This window comes from Microtus pennsylvanicus, chromosome 1, assembly GCF_037038515.1.
Source record: "Microtus pennsylvanicus isolate mMicPen1 chromosome 1, mMicPen1.hap1, whole genome shotgun sequence".
In the NCBI taxonomy this organism is placed as follows: domain Eukaryota; kingdom Metazoa; phylum Chordata; class Mammalia; order Rodentia; family Cricetidae; genus Microtus; species Microtus pennsylvanicus.
The window spans coordinates 149,189,117-149,210,658 of record NC_134579.1 but is presented as its reverse complement, the minus strand read 5'-3'; the positions used below and the strand labels follow the sequence as shown (position 1 = coordinate 149,210,658).

Here is a 21,542-nt window from a genome sequence, read left to right as displayed (position 1 = left end):
ACTCCACCAAAGAATTCCTACAGCTGATAAACACCTTTAGTAATGTGGCAGGATACAAGATCAACTACAAAAAATCAGTTGCCTTCCTATACACTAAGGATAAGGAAACAGAGAGGGAAATCAGAGAAGCATCACATTTCACGATAGCCACAAATAGCATAAAGTATCTTGGGGTAACTCTGATCAAGGAAGTGAAAGATCTATTTGGCAAGAATTTTAAGTCTTTGAAGAAAGAAATTGAAGAGGACACCAGAAAATGGAAGGATCTCCCATGCTCTTGGATTGGGAGGATCAACATAGTAAAAGTGGCAATTCTACCAAAAGCAATCTATAGATTCAATGCAATCCCCATCAAAATCCCATCAAAATTTTTCACAGATCTGGAGAAGACAATAATCAACTTTATATGGAAAAACAAAAAACCCAGGATAGCCAAAACAATCTTATACAATCAAAGATCGTCTGGAGGCATAACCATCCCTGAATTCAAACTCTATTACAGAGCTACAGTATTGCAAACAGCTTGGTATTGGCATAAAAACAGAGAAGTCGACCAATGGAATAGTATAGAAGACCCTGTCTTTAACCCACAAACCTATGATCACCTGATTTTTGATAAAGGAGCTAAAAGTATACAATGAAAAAAAGAGAGCATCTTCAACAAATTGTGCTGGCAAAACTGGATGTCAACCTGTAGAAGAATGAAAATAGATCCATATCTATCACCATGCACAAAACTCAAGTCCAAATGGATTAAAGACCTCAATATCAGCCTGAACACACTGAACCTGATAGAAGAGAAAGTGGGAAGTATTCTACAGCACATGTGCACAGGAGACCATTTCCTATGTATAACCCCAGCAGCACAGACATTAAGGGCATCATTGAATAAATGGGACCTATTGAAACTGAGAAGCTTCTGTAAAGCAAAGGATATACTCACCAAGACAGAAGGGCAATCCACTGACTGGGAGAAGATCTTCACCAACCCCGCAACTGACAAAGGTCTGATCTCCAAAATATATAATGAACTCAAGAAACTAGACCGTAAAAGGCTAATCAATCCAATTATAAAATGGGGCACTGATCTGAACAGAGAATTCTCAACAGAAGAAGTTCAAATGGCCAAAGGACACTTAAGGTCATGCTCAACCTCCTTAGCAATCAGTGAAATGCAAATCAAGACAACTTTAAGATACCATCTTACACCTGTCAGAATGGCTAAAATAAAAAAACACCAATGATAGCGTTTGCTGGAGAGGTTGTGGGGAAAGGGGTATCCTCATCCATTGCTGGTGGGAATGCAAACATGTGCAACCACTTTGGAAAGCAGTGTGGCGGTTTCTCAGGAAATTCGGGATCAACTTACCCCTGGACCCAGCAATACCACTCTTGGGAATATACCCAAGAGATGCCCTATCATACAACAAAAGTATATGCTCTACTATGTTCATAGCAGCATTGTTTGTAATATCCAGAACCTGGAAACAACCTATATGCCCTTCAATGGAAGAATAAATGAAGAAAGTATATAATATATACATATTAGAGTACTACTCAGCAGTAAAAAACAATGACTTCTTGAATTTTGCATGCAAATGGATGGAAATAGAAAACATATCCTGAGTGAGGTAAGCCAGACCCAAAAAGAGGAACATGGGATGTACTCACTCATATTTGGTTTCTAGCCATAAACCAAGGACATTGAGCCCCTAATTCGTGATCCTAGAGAAGCTAAATAAGAAGGAGAACCCAAAGAAAAACATATAGACATCCTCCTGAATATTAACCTTCATCAGGCGATGAAAGGAGACAGAGACAGAGACCCACATTGGAGCACGGGACAGATATCTCAAGATCCAAATCAGGAGCAGAAGGAGAGAGAGCATGAGCAAGGATATTAGGACCGCGAGAGGTGCACCCACACACTGAGACAATGGAGATGTTCTATTGGGAACTCACCAAGGCCATCTGGCCTGTGTCTGAAAAAGCATGGGATAAAACCGGACTCGCTGAACATAGCGGACAATGAAGACTACTGAGAACTCAAGAACAATGGCAATGGGTTTTTGATCCAACTGCACGTACTGGCTTTGTGGGAGCCTAGGCAGTTTTGATGCCCACCTTACTAGACCTGGATGGATGTGGGTGGTCCTTGGACTTCCCACAGGGCAAGGAACCCTGATTGCTTTTGGGCTGACGAGGGAGGTGGACTTCATTGGGGGAGGGGGAGGGAAGTGTGAGGGGGTGGAGGGGAAGAGACAGAAATCTTTAAGAAATAAATAAATAAATAAATTAAGAAAAAATAAAAAAAAGAAAAAATATTTTACTAAAATTCAGTGTCCTAAATGTGTTCTGATGTGAGCAGAAAATTGTTCCATCTTCCAGTATCATTTCATTAGTTCAAGATGGTCCAGATGTTTATGATGCCACCAGAAATATGCATTGTTATCACTGGCGGGTAAAGCCTAGAGTGGAAACTACAGATGAATTACTAACCCCATTACTCTGTAGAAAATGCAACATAAATTACATGTGCATGAGAAGAGAATTAGGTGAAAAGACTATTTCATTTAAAATTCTGTATATTCTTTCTACTTCTTATGTTGATGAACTAATTATAGTATCATTTATAATGTACTCTAATAGAGAAAATGCATATGGGATATCTACAAAGGAATCTGAAATTGTAAAACCTTAAACATTGTCCAAACTGAAATAGAGATCTAAATGTGGAAACAAATGAGGTGAGTGTTAGAGCCCCGGACTTCCATGTGCAAGGCCCTGTTACTTTAACAACAATGATAAACGGTGGGATAGCATGGAATGACATTATGCCTAACATCTGAGTATGACTAAACCAGAAATGGAACTCAAGCACATTTGGACCTGGCTGTCATTGCCTGATACTCATACTGATACTCTTCTATCAGTGTTATCTTTCCTAGTTGAAAATTGAAGTTTCAAACAATCATTTTACCAGGGGTTAGTCAATCCCAACACAGTTACTGTAACTATAACTCATAAATGTATTCTTACATAAGAATGCAGTTTACTCCAGAATCAGATTCACATCCTGCAACTTCCCATGGTTGTGTGCTTCTTATATTTCCATTCTTATATTAGTGTGGGTGTGAAGCCCTGGTAAGTTCACTATGTTCACCTATAATCATAACAATATCCACAAGGTTAGTATACCTGTGAGGTAATGAAAACAGTCACATTGAGTTGCTACCACAGTGCTTCAACATCTTCACAGATGGGCTGTTTTACCCTACAGTAACCTACATTCTCCCTGAGTGAGGGACTTACATTACAGAAAGAACCAATGATGATTGTAATAAGGTTAGGAACACTTAGCTCTCTATTACTAACCTCTTTACTATGTAGTAGTTCTTGTGCCTTCCCTCTCTGTTACACAGATCTATTTCTACTCCAGATTCCCATTATCAGACATGATAACTTTCCCAGGCCTCTTCATTGCTGTCTCTGCAGCACCCTCTGCAATATAGTGTACTCACCTGGCTTCCAACCTCTGCAGTGTGGTGGGCTCAGTGTACAGATTCTGACTTCATTGTAATCTGCAATGTCAGAGAGGAAGTCAGTTCATCCTAAGATGAAGGTTTGAGACTCTGTGACCTCAACTCCCTATAGAATGGTAATTTTCATATCACCTGCACTGGCACTGACAGTGTGGCTTTGGGAGACAAAATTATTCTTGCACTTTTTTTCCAGTTGCTAATTAAAACCACACTTAAGAGTTTCTTGTGAATATCTCTAATGACATGAGGTGTTTTGAAGAGGCAGTATGTTTTCTTGATCCTAGAAGGTTGACTGGCTCTCTAGTGGAAAGTGCCAAAAACTTTGAGTTCAGATTCAGGACAAATTTACAGAAGAATCCATGCCTCATTGGATCTAGGTTTCTTTGACTGGTTTCCATACAAATAAATATACTTGTTTTTCTTAAAAAAGATTTAGAACACTTTCTACTTAATGTCTCTGAGTTTCATACATGAACATTCCTTTTATTCAAGTCCATCCCCTATTAGCTTCTTGCTAGCAATAGCAATAAGACAACATAAGGAGGTCAAGGGGATTCAATTTGGAAAGGAAGAGGTGAAACTTTCATTATTTGCAGATGATATGATAGTGTACATCAGTGACCCAAAAACTCCACCAAAAAACTCCTACAGCTGATAAATACCTTCATTGATGTAGCAGGATACATGATCAACTAAAAAAAATGATTAGCCCTCTTATACACAAAGGATAAAGAAGCAGAGAGAAAAATCAGAGAAACTTCACCTTTCACAATAGCCACAGTAGCATAAAGTATCTTGGGGTGACACTAACCAAGGAAGTGAAAGATCTATTTGACAAGAACTTTAAGTCTTTGAAGAAAGAAATTGAAGAGGACACCAGAAAATGGAAGGATCTCCCATGCTCTTGGATTGGGAGGATCAACATAGTAAAAATGCCAATTCTACCAAAGGCAGCCTATAGATTCAATGCAATCCCCATCAAAATCCCATCAAAATTCTTCACAGACCTTGAGAGAACAATAATCAACTTTATTTGGAAAAACAAAAAACCCAGGATAGTCAAAACAATCCTATGCAATAAAGGTACTTCTGGAGGCATTACTATCCCTGACTTCAAACTCTATTTCAGAGCTACAGTAATAAAAACAGCTTGGCATTGGCATAAAAACAGAGACATTGACCAATGGAATAGAATCAAAAACTTGGATATGAACCCACAAACCTATGAACACCTGATTTTTGACTAAGGAGCTAAAAGTATACAATGGAAGAAAGAAAGCATCTTCAACAAATGGTGCTAGCATAACTGGATGTCAACCTGTAGAAGAATGAAAATAGATCCATATCTATCACCATGCACAAAACTCAAGTCCAAATGGATTAAAGACCTCAATATAAATCCAACCACACTGAACCTGATAGAAGAGAAAGTGGGAAGTAGTCTGCAACACATGGGCATGGGAGACCACCTCCTACGTATAACCCCTGTAGCACAGACAATAAGAGCAACAATGAATAAATGGGACCTCCTGAGACTGAGAAGATTCTGTAAAGCAAAGGACACAATTAATAAGACAAAAAGGCAGCCTACTGAATGGGAGAACACCTTTACCAACTCCACATCAGACAAAGGACTGATTTCCAAAATATATAAAGAACTAAAAAAAATTAGACAGTAAAATTCTAAATAACCCTGTAGTAATAAGAGTGGTGGGGCTGTGTCCCCAGCACCCCGGCCGCCTGCTAGCTTATGCCCAGAAATAATTACACGGACACTGTATTCTTTTAAACACTGCTTGGCCCATTATATCTAGCCTCTTCTCTGCTAACTCTTGCACCTGGACTAGCCCATTTCTAATAATGTGTAGCACCGAGGTGCGCTTACTGGGAAGATTCTAGCCTATGTCCATCCTGGGTTGGAGCTTCATAGTGTGTGTCTGCCCGGGAGCAGAGAGCATGGCATCTCTGCTCCAGAGAGCAGAGCTGTCAAGTCTGAGCTCACTTCCTCTTCCTCCCAGCATTCTGTTCTGTTTACTCCTCTCACCTATGTTTTAACCTATCAGGGCCAAGCAGTTTCTTTATTGATTAACCAATGAAATCAACAGATTGATATATGACACTCCCACATCATAATCCAATTTAAAAATTGGGGTACTTGAGGCAGAATTTTTTTTTCAATAAAAAAAAATAAAAATTGGGGTACTGAACTAAAAAGAAAATTCTCATCAGAAGAAGTTCAAATAGCCAAAAGATACTTAAGTAAATGTTCAACTTCCTTAGCAATCAGGGAAATGCAAATCAAAACAGCCTTGATATACCATCTTACACCTCTCAGAATGGCTAAGATAAAAAACACCAAGGATAGTTTTGCTGGAAAGGATGTGGAGTAAGGGGAACACTCATCCATTGCTGGTGGGAATGCAATCTTGTACAACAACTTTGGAAATCAGTATGGTGGTATCTCAGGAAATTGGGAGTCAACCTACCTCAGGATCCAGCAACACCACTCTTGGGAATATACCCAAGAGAGGCCTTATCATACTACAAAAGCATTTGTTCAACTATGTTCATAGCAGCAATATTTGTAATAGCCAGAACCTGGAAACAACCTAGATGGCCTTCAATGGAAGAATGGATAAAGAAAGTGTGTGGAATATATACATATCAGAGTATTACTCAGTGGAGAAAAACAATGACATCTTGAATTTTGCATGCAAATGGATGGAAATAGAAAACACTATCCTGAGTAAGATAATCCAGACCCCAAAAGATGAATATGGTATGTACTCACTCATTAGTGGACTCTAGCCATAAACAAAGGACATTGAGCCTATAGTTCACAAGCCCAGAGAAGCCAAATAATTAGGTGAACCAAAAGAAAAACATATATAGATCCTCCTGGAAAATGGAAGCAGACAACATCACCTGGCAAAAGTTGGGAGCAGGTGGTTGGAGGTGGGTGTGGGTGTGGGGGAAGGGGAGACAGGGAGAGAGAAGGGAGAAGGGTAGGATTGGGAAGAACTTGGGGGAGTGGGAGGGTTCATATGGTAGATATAGGAGCAGGGAAGAAGATATCTTCACTAAGGGAACCATTTTAGGGTTGGCAAGAGACTTGGCTCTAGTGGAGATCCTAGGATTCGATGGGGATGTGCTCTTCTAGGTCTTTGGATAGCAGAGGAGAGGGTGCCTGAACTGACCTTGTCCCATAGTCACACTGATGAATATCTCAAATATCACCATAGAACCTTCATCCGGCTGGTGATGGACAGAGACAGAGACCCACATCAGAGCACTAGACTGATCTTCCAAAGTGCAGTTGAAGAGCAGAAGGAGGGAGAAGATGAGCAAGGAAATCAGGATCGCGAGGGGTTGGTCCACCCACTGAGGCAGTGTGCCTGTTCTAATGGGAGCTCACCAAATCCAGTTGGACTGGGAATGAATGAGCATGTGATCAAACCGAACTCTCTGAATGTGGCTGACAATGGGGGCTAACTGAGAAGCCATTGATAAAGGCCCTGGGACTTTTTTCTACTGCATGTACTGGCTTTTTGGGACCCTAGTCTATTTGGATGCAAAGCTTCCTAGTCCTGCATGTAGGGGGAGGGCCTTTTACTTCCCATGGGGCAGGGTTCCCTACCCTCGTTTAAGGAGGGAGTAGGAGGGAGGAGGGTGAGTGGGGGAGTGGGAGGGAAATGGGAGGAGGGAAGGAAGTGTAAAATTTTGAATGGAATAAATAAAAAAATTAAAAAAATAGAAAAACAAATGTGATATTATACCGACATAAAAACTGGCAACAGAATAATGGAAAAAAATAGCCCATAAATGTATGATTGGCTGACAAATCAACAGTTTCCAAGAATACACAGTGTGTAAAGAGTGTTTAGTGCAGGGAAAACTAAATATCTACATAGAACCTCATGAGATGGGGCTGGTGTCTAACACACATAGAAATCAATTCAAATCAGGTAAAAGAACAGCATGTGCTATCTAATCTATGCAACTGATAGACTATATCAGTGTTATGTGTCTCTCAAGGAAGCTAGATCTGTCTCCCTCCAAGATGCCCTATAGTTTGATCTACTTTGTTTTTATATTTTAACTTGGTGGTGTGTGTCAACTTTTGAGTTATCTCTATATGGGTATTCAACTTCCTCAGCACAAATAGCTTTTGGTTGAGAATTATTATAAGTAGACTCTGTGAAAGCATTTTTTTCTCTGTCCTTTTCTTGAAGAGGTATAGTGAAGAAGCAGTCTTTTAAATTAATACATATAAGAAGTCATCCTCTTGGTAATAGCTAAGGGAGAGGAATTCCAAGAGTAAAGAGAGCCCATAGGTTGAATAACCTTTTTGACAGCTTAGAGCGGTCACCTTTCTCCATTTTCCAGATTTCAAATACTGGTTGATTCTTCAATATGGTAAGCATCTAGTTGCTGCTGTACCTGCTTGTCTTTTATTTATTTATTTTTTTTTTAAATTTATTTATTTATTAAAGATTTCTGTCTCTTCCCCGCCACCGCCTCCCATTTCCCTCCCCCTCCCCCAATTAAGACTCCCCCCAGCCCGAAAAGCAATCAGGGTTCCCTGTCCTGTGGGAAGTCCAAGGAACCCCCACCTCCATCCAGGTCTAGTAAGTTGAGCATCCAAACTGCCTAGGCTCCCACAAAGCCAGTGCGTGCAGTAGGATCAGAAACCCATTGCCATTGTTCTTGAGTTCTCAGTAGTCCTCATTGTCCGCTATGTTCAGAGAGTCCGGTTTTATCCCAGGCTTTTCCAGACCCAGGCCAGCTGGCCTTGGTGAGTTCCCGAAAGAACATCCCCATTGTCTCAGTGTGTGGGTGCACCCCTCGCGGTCCTGAGTTCCATGCTCGTGCTCTCTCTCCTTCTGCTCCTGATTTGGACCTTGAGATTTCAGTCCTGTGCTCCAATTTGGGTCTCTGTCTCCTTTCATCGCTTGCTGAAGGTTAATATTCAGGAGGATGCCTATATGTTTTTCTTTGGGTTCTCCTTATTTAGCTTCTCTAGGATCACTAATTATAAGCTCAATGTCCTTGGTTTATGGCTAGAAACCAAATATGAGTGAGTACATCCCATGTTCCTCTTTATGGGTCTGGCTTACCTCACTCAGGATATGTTTTCTATTTCCATCCATTTGTATGCAAAATTCATGAAGTTCTTGTTTTTTATTGCTGAGTAGTACTCTAATATGTATAAATTCCATACTTTCTTCATCCATTCTTCCATTGAAGGGCATCTAGGTTGTTTCCAGGTTCTGGCTATCACAAACAATGCTGCTATGAACATTGTAGAGCATATACTTTTGTTGTATGATAAGGCCTCTCTTGGGTATATTCCCAAGAGTGGTATTGCTGGGTCCAGTGGTAGGTTGATCCCGAATTTCCTGAGAAACCGCCATACTGCCTTCCAAAGTGGTTGCACAAGTTTGCATTCCCACCAGCAATGTATGAGTGTACCCCTTTCTCCACAACCTCTCCAACAAAGGCTATCATTGGTATTTTTGATTTTAGCCATTCTGACAGGTGTAAGATGGTATCTTAAAGTTGTCTTGATTTGCATTTCCCTGATCGCTAAGGAAGTTGAGCATGACCTTAAGTGTCTTTTGGCCATTTGAAGTTCTTCTGTTGAGAATTCTCTGTTCAGCTCAATGCCCCATTTTATAATTGGGTTGATTAGCCTTTTACGGTCTAGTTTCTTGAGTTCTTTATATATTTTGGAGATCAGACCTTTGTCAGTTGCGGGGTTGGTGAAGATCTTCTCCCAGTTGGTGGGTTGCCTTTGTGTCTTAGTGACAGTGTCCATTGCTTTACAGAAGCTTCTCAGTCTCAGGAGGTCCCATTTATTCAATGAGTTCCTTAATGTCTGTGCTTCTGGGGTTATACGTAAGAAGTGGTCTCCTGTGCCCATGTGTTGTAGAGTACTTCCCACTTTCTCTTCTATCAGGTTCACTGTGTTCAAACTGATATTGAGGTCTTTAATCCATTTGGACTTGAGTTTTGTGCATGGTGATAGATATGGATCTATTTTCATTCTTCTACAGGTTGACATCCAGTTTTGCCAGCACAATTTGTTGAAGATGCTCTCTTTTTTCCATTGTATACTTTTAGCTCCTTTATCGAAAATCAGGTGTTCAAAGTTTTGTGGGTTAAAGTCAGGGTCTTCTATACTATTCCATTGGTCGACTTCTCTGTTTTTATGCCAATACCAAGCTGTTTGCAATACTGTAGCTCTGTAGTAGAGTTTGAAGTCAGGGATGGTAATCCCTCCAGAGGCTCCTTTGTTGTATAAGATTGTTTTGGCTATCCTGGGTTTTTTGTTTTTCCATATAAAGTTGATTATTGTCCTCTCCAGATCTGTGAAGAATTTTGATGGGGATTGCATTGAATCTATAGATTGCTTTTGGTAGAATTGCCATTTTTACTATGTTGATCCTCCCAATCCAGGAGAAAGGAAGATCTTTCCATTTTCTGGTGTCCTTCTCAATTTCTTTCTTCAAAGACTTAAAGTTCTTGTCAAATAGATCTTTCACATCCTTGGTCAGAGTTACCCCAAGATATTTTATGCTATTTGTGGCTATCGTGAAAGGTGATGCTTCTCTAATTTCCCTCTCTGTTTCCTTATCCTTAGTGTATAGGAAGGCCACTGATTTTTTGTAGTTGATCTTGTATCCTGCCACATTACTAAAGGTGTTTATCAGCTGTAGGGGTTCTTTGGTAGAGTTTTTGGGGTCGCTTATATATACTATCATATCATCTGCAAATAACGAGAGCTTAACTTCTTCTTTGCCGATACGAATCCCCTTGATCCCTTTATGTTGTCTTATTGCTATTGCTAGAACTTCAAGCACTATATTGAAGAGGTATGGAGAGAGTGGACAGCCTTGTCGTGTTCCTGATTTTAGTGGGATGGCTTTGAGTTTTTCTCGATTTAATTTAATGTTAGCTGACGGCTTGCTGTAAATAGCTTTTATTATATTTAGGTATGACCCTTGTATCCCTAATCTCTCCAAGACTTTTATCATAAAGGGGTGTTGAATTTTGTCAAATGCTTTTTCAGCATCTAATGAAATGATCATATGGTTTTTTTCTTTCAGTTTATTTATATGGTGGATTACATTGATAGATTTGCGTATGTTGAACCAGCCCTGCATCTCTGGGATGAAGCCTACTTGATCATAATGGATAATTTTTCTAATGTGTTCTTGGATTCGGTTTGCCAGTATTTTGTTGAGGATTTTTGCATCGATATTCATGAGTGAGATCGGCCTGTAATTTTCTTTCTTGGTTGGGTCTTTGTGTGGTTTTGGTATCAGGGTAACTGTAGCTTCATAAAAGGAATTTGGCAATGACTCTTCTGTTTCTATATTGTGAAATACATTAAGGAGTATAGGTATTAGCTCTTCTTGGAAGTTCTGGTAGAATTCTGCATTGAAACCATCTGGTCCTGGGCTTTTTTTGGAAGGTAGATTTTTGATAACGGTTTCTAGCTCTTCGCGACTAACAGGTCTATTTAGATCGTTCACCTGGTCTTGGTTTAGCTTTGGTATGTGGTACTTATCTAAAAAAATGTCCATTTCTTTTGCATTTTCTAGTTTTGTGGCATACAGGCTTTTGTAGTAAGATCTAATGAGTCTCTGAATTTCCTCTGTGTCTGTGGTTATGTCCCCCTTTTCATTTCTGATCTTATTTATTTGCGTGTTCTCTCTCTGTCGTTTAATTAGTTTGGATAGGGGTTTGTCGATCTTGTTGATTTTCTCCAAGAACCAACTTTTTGTTTCATTGATTCTTTGGACTGTTTTCTGCGTTTCTATTTTGTTGATTTCGGCCCTCAGTTTGATTATTTCCAGTCTTCCACTCCTCCTGGGCGCATCTGCTTCTTTTTTTTCTAAAGCTTTCAGGTGTGCTGTTAAGTCTCCGATGTATGCTTTCTCTGTTTTCTTTAAGTGGGCACTTAGTGCTATGAACTTTCCTCTTAGCACTGCTTTCATAGTGTCCCATAGGTTTGAGTATGTTGTCCCTTTATTTTCATTAAATTCAAGGAAGACTTTAATTTCTTTCTTGATTTCTTCCTTGACCCAGGTGTGGTTCAGTAGTTGACTGTTCAGTTTCCATGAGTTTGTCGGCTTTCTGGAGGTAGGATTGTTGTTGAATTCTAACTTTAATCCGTGGTGATCTGATAAGACACAGGTAGACAATAATATTTTTTTGTATCTGTGGAGGTTTCCTTTGTTTCCGAGTATGTGGTCAATTTTCGAGAAGGTTCCATGGGCTGCAGAGAAGAAGGTATATTCTTTCCTATTTTGGTGGAATGTTCTATAGATGTCTGTTAAGTCCATTTGCTTCATTACCTCCAGTAGTTCTCTTACTTCTCTATTAGGTTTCTGTATGATTGACCTGTCCATTGGTGAGAGAGGAGTGTTGAAGTCTCCTACTACTAGTGTGTGTGGTTTGATGTCTGCCTTGAGTTTTAGTAATATTTCTTTTACATACGTGGGTGCTTTTATATTAGGGGCGTAAATATTCAGGATTGAGACGTCATCCTGACAAATTGTTCCTGTTATGAGTATAAAGTGTCCATCTCAATCTCTTCTGATTGATTTTAGTTTGAAGTCAGTTTTGTTAGAAATTAATATGGCCACACCTGCTTTTTTCTTAGGACCATTTGCTTGAAAGATCTTTTCCCAGCCCTTTACTCTGAGTAGATGCCTGTCTTTGTGGTTGAGATGTGTTTCTTGCAAACAGCAGAATGTTGGATCCTGTTTTCGTATCCAATCTCTTAGCCTGTGCCTTTTTATAGGTGAATTGAGACCATTAATATTAAGTGATATTAATGACCAGTGGTTGTTTACGCCAGATATTCTTATTGTTTTTGGAAGTAGAATTTGTGTGTCTCCCTTCTTTGAGTTGTGCTAGTGAAGGGTCGCTAGATGCCTGAGTTATTGTAAGCAGTGTTGGCAATGTTGGATTCCTTGGGTTGCGATTTTCCTTCTATTACTTTCTGTAGGGCTGGATTCGTGGCTACGTATTGTTTAAATTTGTTTTTATCCTGAAATGTCTTGATTTCTCCATTTATAGTGAACGAAAGCTTGGCTGGGTATAGAAGTCTGGGCTTGCATCCATGGTCTCTTAGCTTCTGCAGTACTTCTATCCAGGACCTTCTGGCTTTCATTGTTTCCATAGAGAAATCAGGTGTAAGTCTGATCGGTTTACCTTTATAAGTTACTTGGCCTTTTTCCTTTGCAGCTCTTAGTATTCTTTCTTTAACCTGTATATTTTGTGTTTTGATTATTATATGGCGAGGGGATGTTTTCCTTTGATCCAGTCTGTTTGGTGTTCTATATGCTTCTTGAATATTCAAAGGAATATCTTTCTTTATGTTGGGAAAGTTTTCTTCCATAATTTTGTTCAAAATATTTTCTGGGCCTTTGAGCTGTGACTCTTCTCCTTCTTCTATTCCTATTATTCTTAGATTTGGTCTTTTTATTGTGTCCCATATTTCCTGAATGTTTTGTGATGAGAATTTGTTGGCTTTGCAGTTTTCTTTGATCAGAGCGTTTATTTTCTCTATGTTGTCCTCAGAATCTGAGATTCTTTCTTCTATTTCTTGTATTCTATTGATTATGCTTGTTTCTGTAGGCTCTGCTCGTTGACCTAGATTTTCCATATCCAGCTGGTCCTCAGTTTGTGTTTTCTTCCTTGCTTCCATTTCAGTTTTCAATTCTTGAACTGTTTCCATTACCTGTTTGATCATTCTTTCTTGGTTTCCCAGGGTATTATGTACGTATTTACTCATTTCTTCAAATTTTTGGTTATACTTCTCATCCATTTCTATAAGGGCATTTTTCACATGTTGTTAAGGGACTCTACAGCTTTCATAAAGTCAATTTTTTCCACTTCTTCTGTGTTATGGTGTTGGAGACCTTCTGTTGTAAGATCGTTGGGTTCTGGTGTTTTCATGTTGTTTTTCAGATTATTGGGTGAATTCTTTCCTTGGCGCCTGCCCATTTCCTCCTATCGATGCTATCTAAGGGGTCTTTTAAAACTGGTTCAGGTTCCCCTGCTGGCCAGGGGCTCCTCTTACAAAATGCCCTTGCTCTGTTTCCTGGTTCCTGCCGGGGGCCAAGATCCCTCTCACCCCTCAGAAAGGTCTTCAGGAATAGGACCCGGCTCCTCCTTTGCCAGGGACCTCCCCAACCGAAGGCCTACCTCTTTGGTTTAATTGTAGTGGGGCGATCTGTTCTTGGTGTTGCGCGCGGTCCCTGCAGCCTGCTTCTGCTGCTGGGACGGTTCCCGCCGCCAGCAGCCTGTGTCCTCTGCTGCCGCTCTGGTCCCAGTGGGTCCCCGCCGGCTGCGCTGGGCGTCCTCCGGCTGCGTTCTGCCGCCCGGTGTTCCGGCCGCGTTGCGTTCCGCCGCCCGGTGTTCCGGCCGCGTTGCGTTCCGCCGCCCGGTGTTCCGGCCGCGTTGCGTTCCGCCGCCCGGTGTTCCGGCCGCGTTGCGTTCCGCCCCTGCTTGTCTTTTATTAAAGGTCATTGTTTAACCCATATGAGTTTCTCAGTTAACCATTTATTTTCTTTAATTTATTAGATTTTAAAAATACCAATTCAAGTTCTCACTCTTTGACTGTCTTCCTTTCCCTCCCCACCCTCCTCATATCCCACCCTCATTAAATCCTCAGAGAGGATAAGGCACATTGCTTTGTGGAAGTTCCAAGACACTCCCTAATATATCTAGGTTGAGCAAGTTATACATCCAAAGAGAATAGGATCCCCCAAAGCTAGTACATGCAGTAGGGATAAATCCTGGTGCCACTGCCAGGGGCCCCTCAGTCTGCCCAAGCAACTTGACTGTAAGCCACATTCAGAGGGTTTAGTTTGGTCCTATGCTTGTTCCTTCCCAGTCAGATTGAAGTTGGTAAACTGTTTCAGTAGATGAACCCATTATGGTCTTGATATCGTTGCTCATCTTCTCATTTCTTCCATTCTTTAAGTGGATTTTTGAAGCTCAGTCCAGTGCTCCATTGTGGGTCTCTACCTCTGTTTCCATCATTTTCTGGATGAAGGTTCTATGGTATTATTTAAGATATTCATTAATCTGATTACATGGCAAGTCAAGATAGGGCCCCTTCTCCTCTCTTGCTTAGGGTCTTAGCTGGGGTCATCCTTGTGGATTCCCGGGAATTTCTCTAGAGCCAGATTTCTGTTAATCCTATAATGGCTCCCCCAATCAAGATATTTATTTCCTTGCTTTCTTTTCTGTTCATCCTGCATCTCAAATATCCCATCCCCTCGAGTTCTTCTCAACCCTCCCTTTCTCCCCTCCACTTCACCTTCTACCCTCTCTTCCCTCCAGTCCCATGGTCCCAATTTTATCAGACAATCTTGTCTGTTCCAATTTCTAGGTGAACCTATATATTTTGGGGGGCTCACCTTATTACTTAGCGTCTCTGAGATCATAAACTATAGGCTCAATGTCTTTTGTTTATAGCTAGTATCCACTTATGAATGAGTACATACCATATTCATCTTTTTGGGTATGGATCACCTCATTTAGGAGAGTGTTTTCTAATTCCATCCATTTGCATGAAAAAAAACCCAAGTGTGTGATTACTGGCTTATAGGTTTATATATGTGCAACTTAATCAGATTCAACTCATTTCCCAACATTTGTGATGACACTCACATAGATTGTTATAGCAGGAGATTCTACATTTATCCACTAATATTCCCAAATTTTCTATTTTTAGCCTTTTCTACATTCACTTTGTATTGATTATTTGTCTGCTTTTAAAACATTTATCTTTATTTTATTAGCTTACACAGTAACATTTGTCCTTAATTTCTTTGTCAAATATCAGGTGTTCCTAGGTGTGTGGATTAATCTGGGTTAATATTTGATTTGATTCCATTGGCCAACCTGTCTGTGTAAAGGTATATATCATTAGGAAATTGAAATATAATAGATGGCTATGGACGGATAGGAAGATGGGACAGGAGCATCAAGTGTTTATAGAGAAAGGTAAGCAGGACAATGAAGTGAAGGCAATTTGGATCCTCACCTTACTAGACCTTGAAGGAGGTGGGAGGTCCTTGAACTTCCCACAAGGCAGGGAACCTGGACTGCTCTTCGGGCTGATGAGGGAGGGGGAGGGATATGGGAGGCGGTGGAGGGGAGGAGGCAGAAATCTTTAATAAATAAATAAAAAAAAAGAAAAACACAGCTGAAATTAAGGACCATATATGGTGTGTGTGTGTGTGTGTGTGTGTGTGTGTGTGTGTGTGTTGATCTAACTGAAATTGCCAAATATTGGAGGAGACAGAGTCCAACCTGATCATCTCTTGCCAACAACAGAAGCCTTCTTTACCATGATTAGGTTACATCTATTAGAGTTGTTGGCCAAAGGGATCCCACAGGCATCCCCAAGCAAACAAGGATGTTGCCAAAAATATAGTTTTTGTGCACAAGATAATGAAAGGGCCCCGCTGATAAAGAAAACACCTATACATCACTTTGAATATGGAGAAGCTGAGCTAGTGCCTACATAGAATCTTCACCCTCATGTTATAGTATGGTTGTTATAGAAAGATATTCTGAAGACTACCAGAAGAGAAAGGTAATCACCAAGCAGGCCCTAAACTGTGTAGTGGTATCCTAACAACAATATATGCTAGAGAAATTGTGGTACAAATCTTGGGGAGTAGAAAAACGAATATCAGATTTGACTTAAGGCTAGTTCCACAAGAAGAAACAATACTCAATATTTATTTGGATATCAAGAACAAGACACTAAATAGCCCAGGGATCAAGAGTAAAATCCAGTAATACTGGTTTAAAGAAAAGTAACAATAAAATGACTCCTAACTATAGACCATTAACTTGTTCAATTAGTATCACAGTAGTTTCCCAGTACAGCAGAAGAAAACAAATACAGAGACTCGCAGCCAAATATTATGTAGAGAGAGTGAGAGACCTTGGAACTTATAACCTTGTACAGGATGTCTCTAAGAAATGCCTTCTCTCAAGCCTCATGGAACTTTATAAAGAAGAGGTGGAAGAAAGTAAAAGAGCAAGAAGAAATTGAAGACACCAAAAAAAAAAAAACAACTCTCATAAGAATACAGAGACTTTGGAAGAATGTATCTGAACTGCATGGGGCTGCACTAGTTATCAAAGCATATTTTATAGCTTTCAGGTTGTTTTTGGTCTCTGCTGGATTTCTGAGTTTGGGATACATGTGTTTCTGATTCTTAGGCCTTCTCTTTGGCTCTCTTTCTTCTGCCTGTCTTCTCTAACTCCAATTGTTAGTTTTTGTTTGATGTTATTTTATTTTACTACTATCCCTTGGAAGCCTGTTCTTTCCTCATGAGAGACAGAAAGGAAGTGGATCCAGATGAGAGGGCAAGTGAGGAAGAACTGGGAGAAGAAGAGGGAGAGAAAATGACAACCACAAGATATTATGTGACAAAAAATAATCTGTTTTCAGTGCAAGGAAAAATTTTTAAAAATGTTAACTATAGACCTAATGCAATGCCTTTTTAAGTTATGGAGCCATATTTTATAGAGAGAAAAAGTATAAGAATTAATATAAAGCCACAGAACACCACAAATAGCTAAAGCAATCCTAAGGGGTAAAAACAAGCTGTAAAATCATAAAACACGATATTGAATCACACTAAAGGGCCAAAGATAAAGACAGCTTGATATTGGCATAAAACAGTAAAACAGAGGGAATAAAACATAGTAGTCAGACATAAACTGTGAATACTGTGGCAACCTAATTTATGGCAAAGTTTGATGTAGTAATTTTAAAAATGATTCAACTAAAGAGAACTCATATTTGCATAAGTCCAGAGCAGAATTCTGAAAGGTATTTTAAGAAGTGTCACCAATATACTCAAATCAGAGAAGACAGAACAAGCAAACAAGGAAAGTTATATTTCAAATTCTTTGGAGTTCATCAGAGAAGCTAAGGCTGAAATAGTTTTCTGGAACTGGTGCAGGAAAAAGTAGTTGTGGATGGACCACAGTCTCCAAAAGCACAAGGTTATAGACAGTCATGATTTTAGTTTCATTCAAGTTAGATAGTAGGTTACTCAAGGTGTCTGTGAAATCACCAAGCAATGAAGAGGCCCTGATAGGATGGAAGCAACACGAAGTTCAATTTTATTGCTTTTATTAATTGGTTGGCTAGCACAAGCGGATGTCACATGGGAAATTGGAAGAATCTAGGAGCAATAAATCTTATTGAGGCTGCTAATTCACCAGCTGACAAAACTCCCATATTCATTTTGGTTAATCTTAGAAGGACAAGTTGCTACCTATTTAACTTTCTTTTTTAAAATTTTTTTATTATTTATTTATTTATTAAAGATTTCTGTCTCTTCCCCGCCACCGCCTCCCATATCCCTCTCCCTCCCCCAGTCAACTCCCCCTCTCTCATCAGCCCGAAGAGCAATCAGGGTTCCCTGCCCTGTGGGGAGTCCAAGGACCTCCCACCTCCTTCCAGGTCTAGTAAGGTGAACATCTAAACAGCCTAGGCTCCCACACAGCCAGTACATGCAGTAGGATCAAAACCCAGTGCCATTGTTCTTGACTTCTCAGCAGTCCTCATTGTCTGCTGTGTTCAGTGAGTACGGTTTTATCCCAGGCTTTTTCAGACCCAGGCCAGCTGGCCTTGGTGAGTTCCCGAAAGAACATCCCCATTGTCTCAGTGTGTGGGTGCACCCCTCATGGCCCTGAGTTCCTTGCTCGTGCTCTCTCTCCTTCTGCTCCTGATTTGGACCTTGGGGTCCTATTTAACTTTCTGTATTGACCTTCTGAGGATGACGGGTGAGCAAAACACTGAATCCCACAGAAAACATCTTCACCTATGCATTTACAATAAGATAAAATTAATTTTATTTCTGATCCATTTGAAACTAAGCCTATACACAATGGAGTAATGATTCATAAGAACAATGGGTCCAAAAGAAGGAAAACACAGAGAAGTGAGGCGAGTCATGTTCACTAGCCACCAATGGTGATTATGCAAAAAAGCAAAGCAGCCTCGTAATACGGATGAAAGAGTATAAAAAACCAGAAAGGTAGATACCAGGACCAGGATGTTCTGGGTTGCTCTGGATTCAGGCGACATTCCACTTGAACCATGAGTGCTGCGGATGTGTTGAACCCTTTGCTTGTGTCTATACAGAATGCCAATCATGGATCCACTGGACCAGGCCATGAGCACAGAAAGGAAGACTTCAGGGCAAACCACCAATGATGTATAGAGTGAATCACTGATTTCTTCAGGCCCTACAATAGAGCAGTAACCATAATCTCGTTTTCTTGTCACATTTTTGCTATTAACTTTGATAGATGAGTATAGAAAGAAAGTAAAATGTATTAACATGTAGAAGACCCAGAGTAGGGAAATGAAGCGGCCAATAGGATTTATAGTTTTGACTTTATTATACTTCCAGCAGGATTCCCTGGATTGAATGGTCACAGCCTGGAAGACACTCAAGAGACAGGTGGTGCTAATGGACACACTACGGCCAAATGATTGAATATATAATAGGAACCAACATCCAAAATCACTCACAAACTGCTTCAACCCAAAAGCTGCCAATGTATGGGGCACTCCTGAGGAGAGAATGATTATGGCATTGGCTGTCATTAGGTTCATGAGAATCAAATCTGTGGGCTTTAATGTGCATGCTCTGTAGTAAAGGACTATGTAGTAGAACATCAGAAAGAAATTTCCCAAAATTCCAGTTGTAGTTTGTGATAAGAAAGTAATTCTGATCGCCATAATCCAAAAGTCCATTCTGTGATTCAGGACAATTTCCTTTAGATTACGTCTTGCTATATCTGTGGTCAAAATGAATAACAACAAATGCTTGTAGCCTGTGGTAAAAAAGCACACCTTTAAACCATGGAGCTTCTGATTAGCTTGAACAGAGGGTCCTTTAAAGAAGATCTTGTCCCAGAACTTGTGATAGAAGAAGCCACTTTGTGTGTATGTCTCTATGAAACTGCCCAATAACTCAGAATGCACGTACTGATGGAAGGAGAGCCGTTAGTTTTAACAGAAAATCCAGCATTCAGGACAATATTATGCAGGCCTGTGAGAAACAATGGTGAGTGACAGCCCATAAAAACAAACCCAGTTCCAGATATTTTGATATATAGATATTTCCTAGTCCTTATGTAAAAGAATACAAATTCAGTAATAACCATATTACTTATATATATTGATTCTTATTGTATAGCTCACTTAAAATTAAAATATAAGCAATTTAAAATTCCTAATACCACTCAAAATATATCTATGTTGTGGTGACAGAGCAGTTTCCTTCATCTTGTCTAAGGTGAACCCATGTTTGGTTTAATCTGAAAGTGACTCTCACTTGCCTATCTCCTCCATGAATATTACTTTTCTAGAAACTGGGGGTTGAAATGTGTACATAACTTCACGTTTTGTATTGTGTTAAACCGCTTTATTCCTTTGCTTCCCCCTGCCAGTTGCCAACAAAGATAGAGCCTTTTGGGGTTCTTTGCCTTTTAAAGCACTCTTTAAAATTCATCTGAGGTAGCTCTATGAGAAGCGTTTCTTTTCAGGTAGTTGCTTAAGGCTGACTCTCAATTTGGACTTTGATGTTCCTGACTGGTCTTTGGGTGCCAGCCCCACAAATGTCTTACATAAGATTTTTTTTTAAGAACACAAAACTTATTTGATGATGGTTCAAGTGAAAACTTACATCATAATAATTTAAGATCTATATCTTATAAAAATTCACCACACACATTGACAACACATGCATGTGTGCACACTCAAGTCAAGGCTGTTAAGAAGTGGGGACATGAAGTGGAATGAAATTTCACAAGATGTACAAAAAATAAGAATAGGCAAAATATACCTGGACAAGTGTCAATGATAAGAACAATATCTGACAAATGTTCAGTGTCTCTATTAAAACTGTGTCTGGAATAATCATGTACCACCCTTAAGTCTAGAGTGGAAATGAGAGGAAGGAAGGCAGTGGGTTAGCCAACTCATCAGTGCAGTAAGAGGAAACTCTCAGGACACCATTCACTATTCCTGTGAAGAAAGTGTCTGCAAACCCTTCTCTAACCAGGTGAGGTTCCCCTGCAGAAGTAGGCAGTAGCAACTGTGAGTCAGTAACAGGCTCAACCAAGCATCCCCAGGATGGGCAGTGTTGCCTTTTCCCACTCAACAACCATGCAGGGACAGCCTCCAGGATATGCAAAACCTGGAGAATAACTGGCATTGAGGCTGGTGATCTGAAGGAGTTTAAACAGAGTGGGCACATGAACTGAGACTTTAGGAATTTTCAGGTACTTAGAGTCTCCCCTTCTGCAAGCACTGGTATTGTAGGACACCCTAGGAAATGGCTATGGCAGAAAAGAAAACTACTCTATTAAGTGATGCATTTTAAGTTCATAATGACATATATCAATGAGCTAAGGGTGATTTCATAGCTTCTAATGATTAGAAATGTGTGTTTATGTAAAAGTGACTGTGTTTAGAAGTCAGGGAACTTGAAAGAGGCCCTTTAGAAGGTCTGGGGCTGTGATGGGGAGGGTAAAACAATACGTGTTTTTAAAGTGGAAGAAGGAATAATGGACATTAGATAGTGTACAATGGAATAAGGGGAGAGAAATCAAGGAAGAGGCATTGGTTCAATCAAAACACTGAGTATGAAAATTTAGGTATTCACCTGCATTCATTGTAGTGAGTTAAGAAGAAATGTTAAAGAAAAGAAACAATGAACACCATCTAACAAAGTATGAGACAACTCTTGTGGTCAGATCTGGGAGGCCCCCTGCTCAATTCTGGAAATGGGTGTTCATCTTCACAGCAATAGCATCAGCACACAAAACAGATGTTGTTACACTGGTCACATTAACTAAAATACAATATGCTCACTGGTAAATCTCACTTTGTTTTATTTTGTTAAAAGTTAAATATATAATAACAAATAT

General features: G+C 39.9%; 1 protein-coding gene across 1 annotated transcript; it reads right to left on the bottom strand.

The window, feature by feature from the left end:
- Positions 1–18,429: 18,429 nt before the first annotated feature.
- LOC142857331 (vomeronasal type-1 receptor 4-like) lies at positions 18,430–19,371 on the bottom strand. Its single transcript, XM_075985432.1, has one exon. It carries the CDS (start codon positions 19,360–19,362, stop codon positions 18,430–18,432), a length of 933 nt encoding a protein of 310 aa, XP_075841547.1. The 5' UTR covers positions 19,363–19,371.
- Between the last annotated feature and the right edge of the window lie 2,171 nt (positions 19,372–21,542).

Coding starts and splice junctions, on each gene's coding strand:
- LOC142857331 (XM_075985432.1), bottom strand. CDS start 19,362: ATGGACTTTTGGATTATGGCGATCAGAATTACTTTCTTATCACAAACT.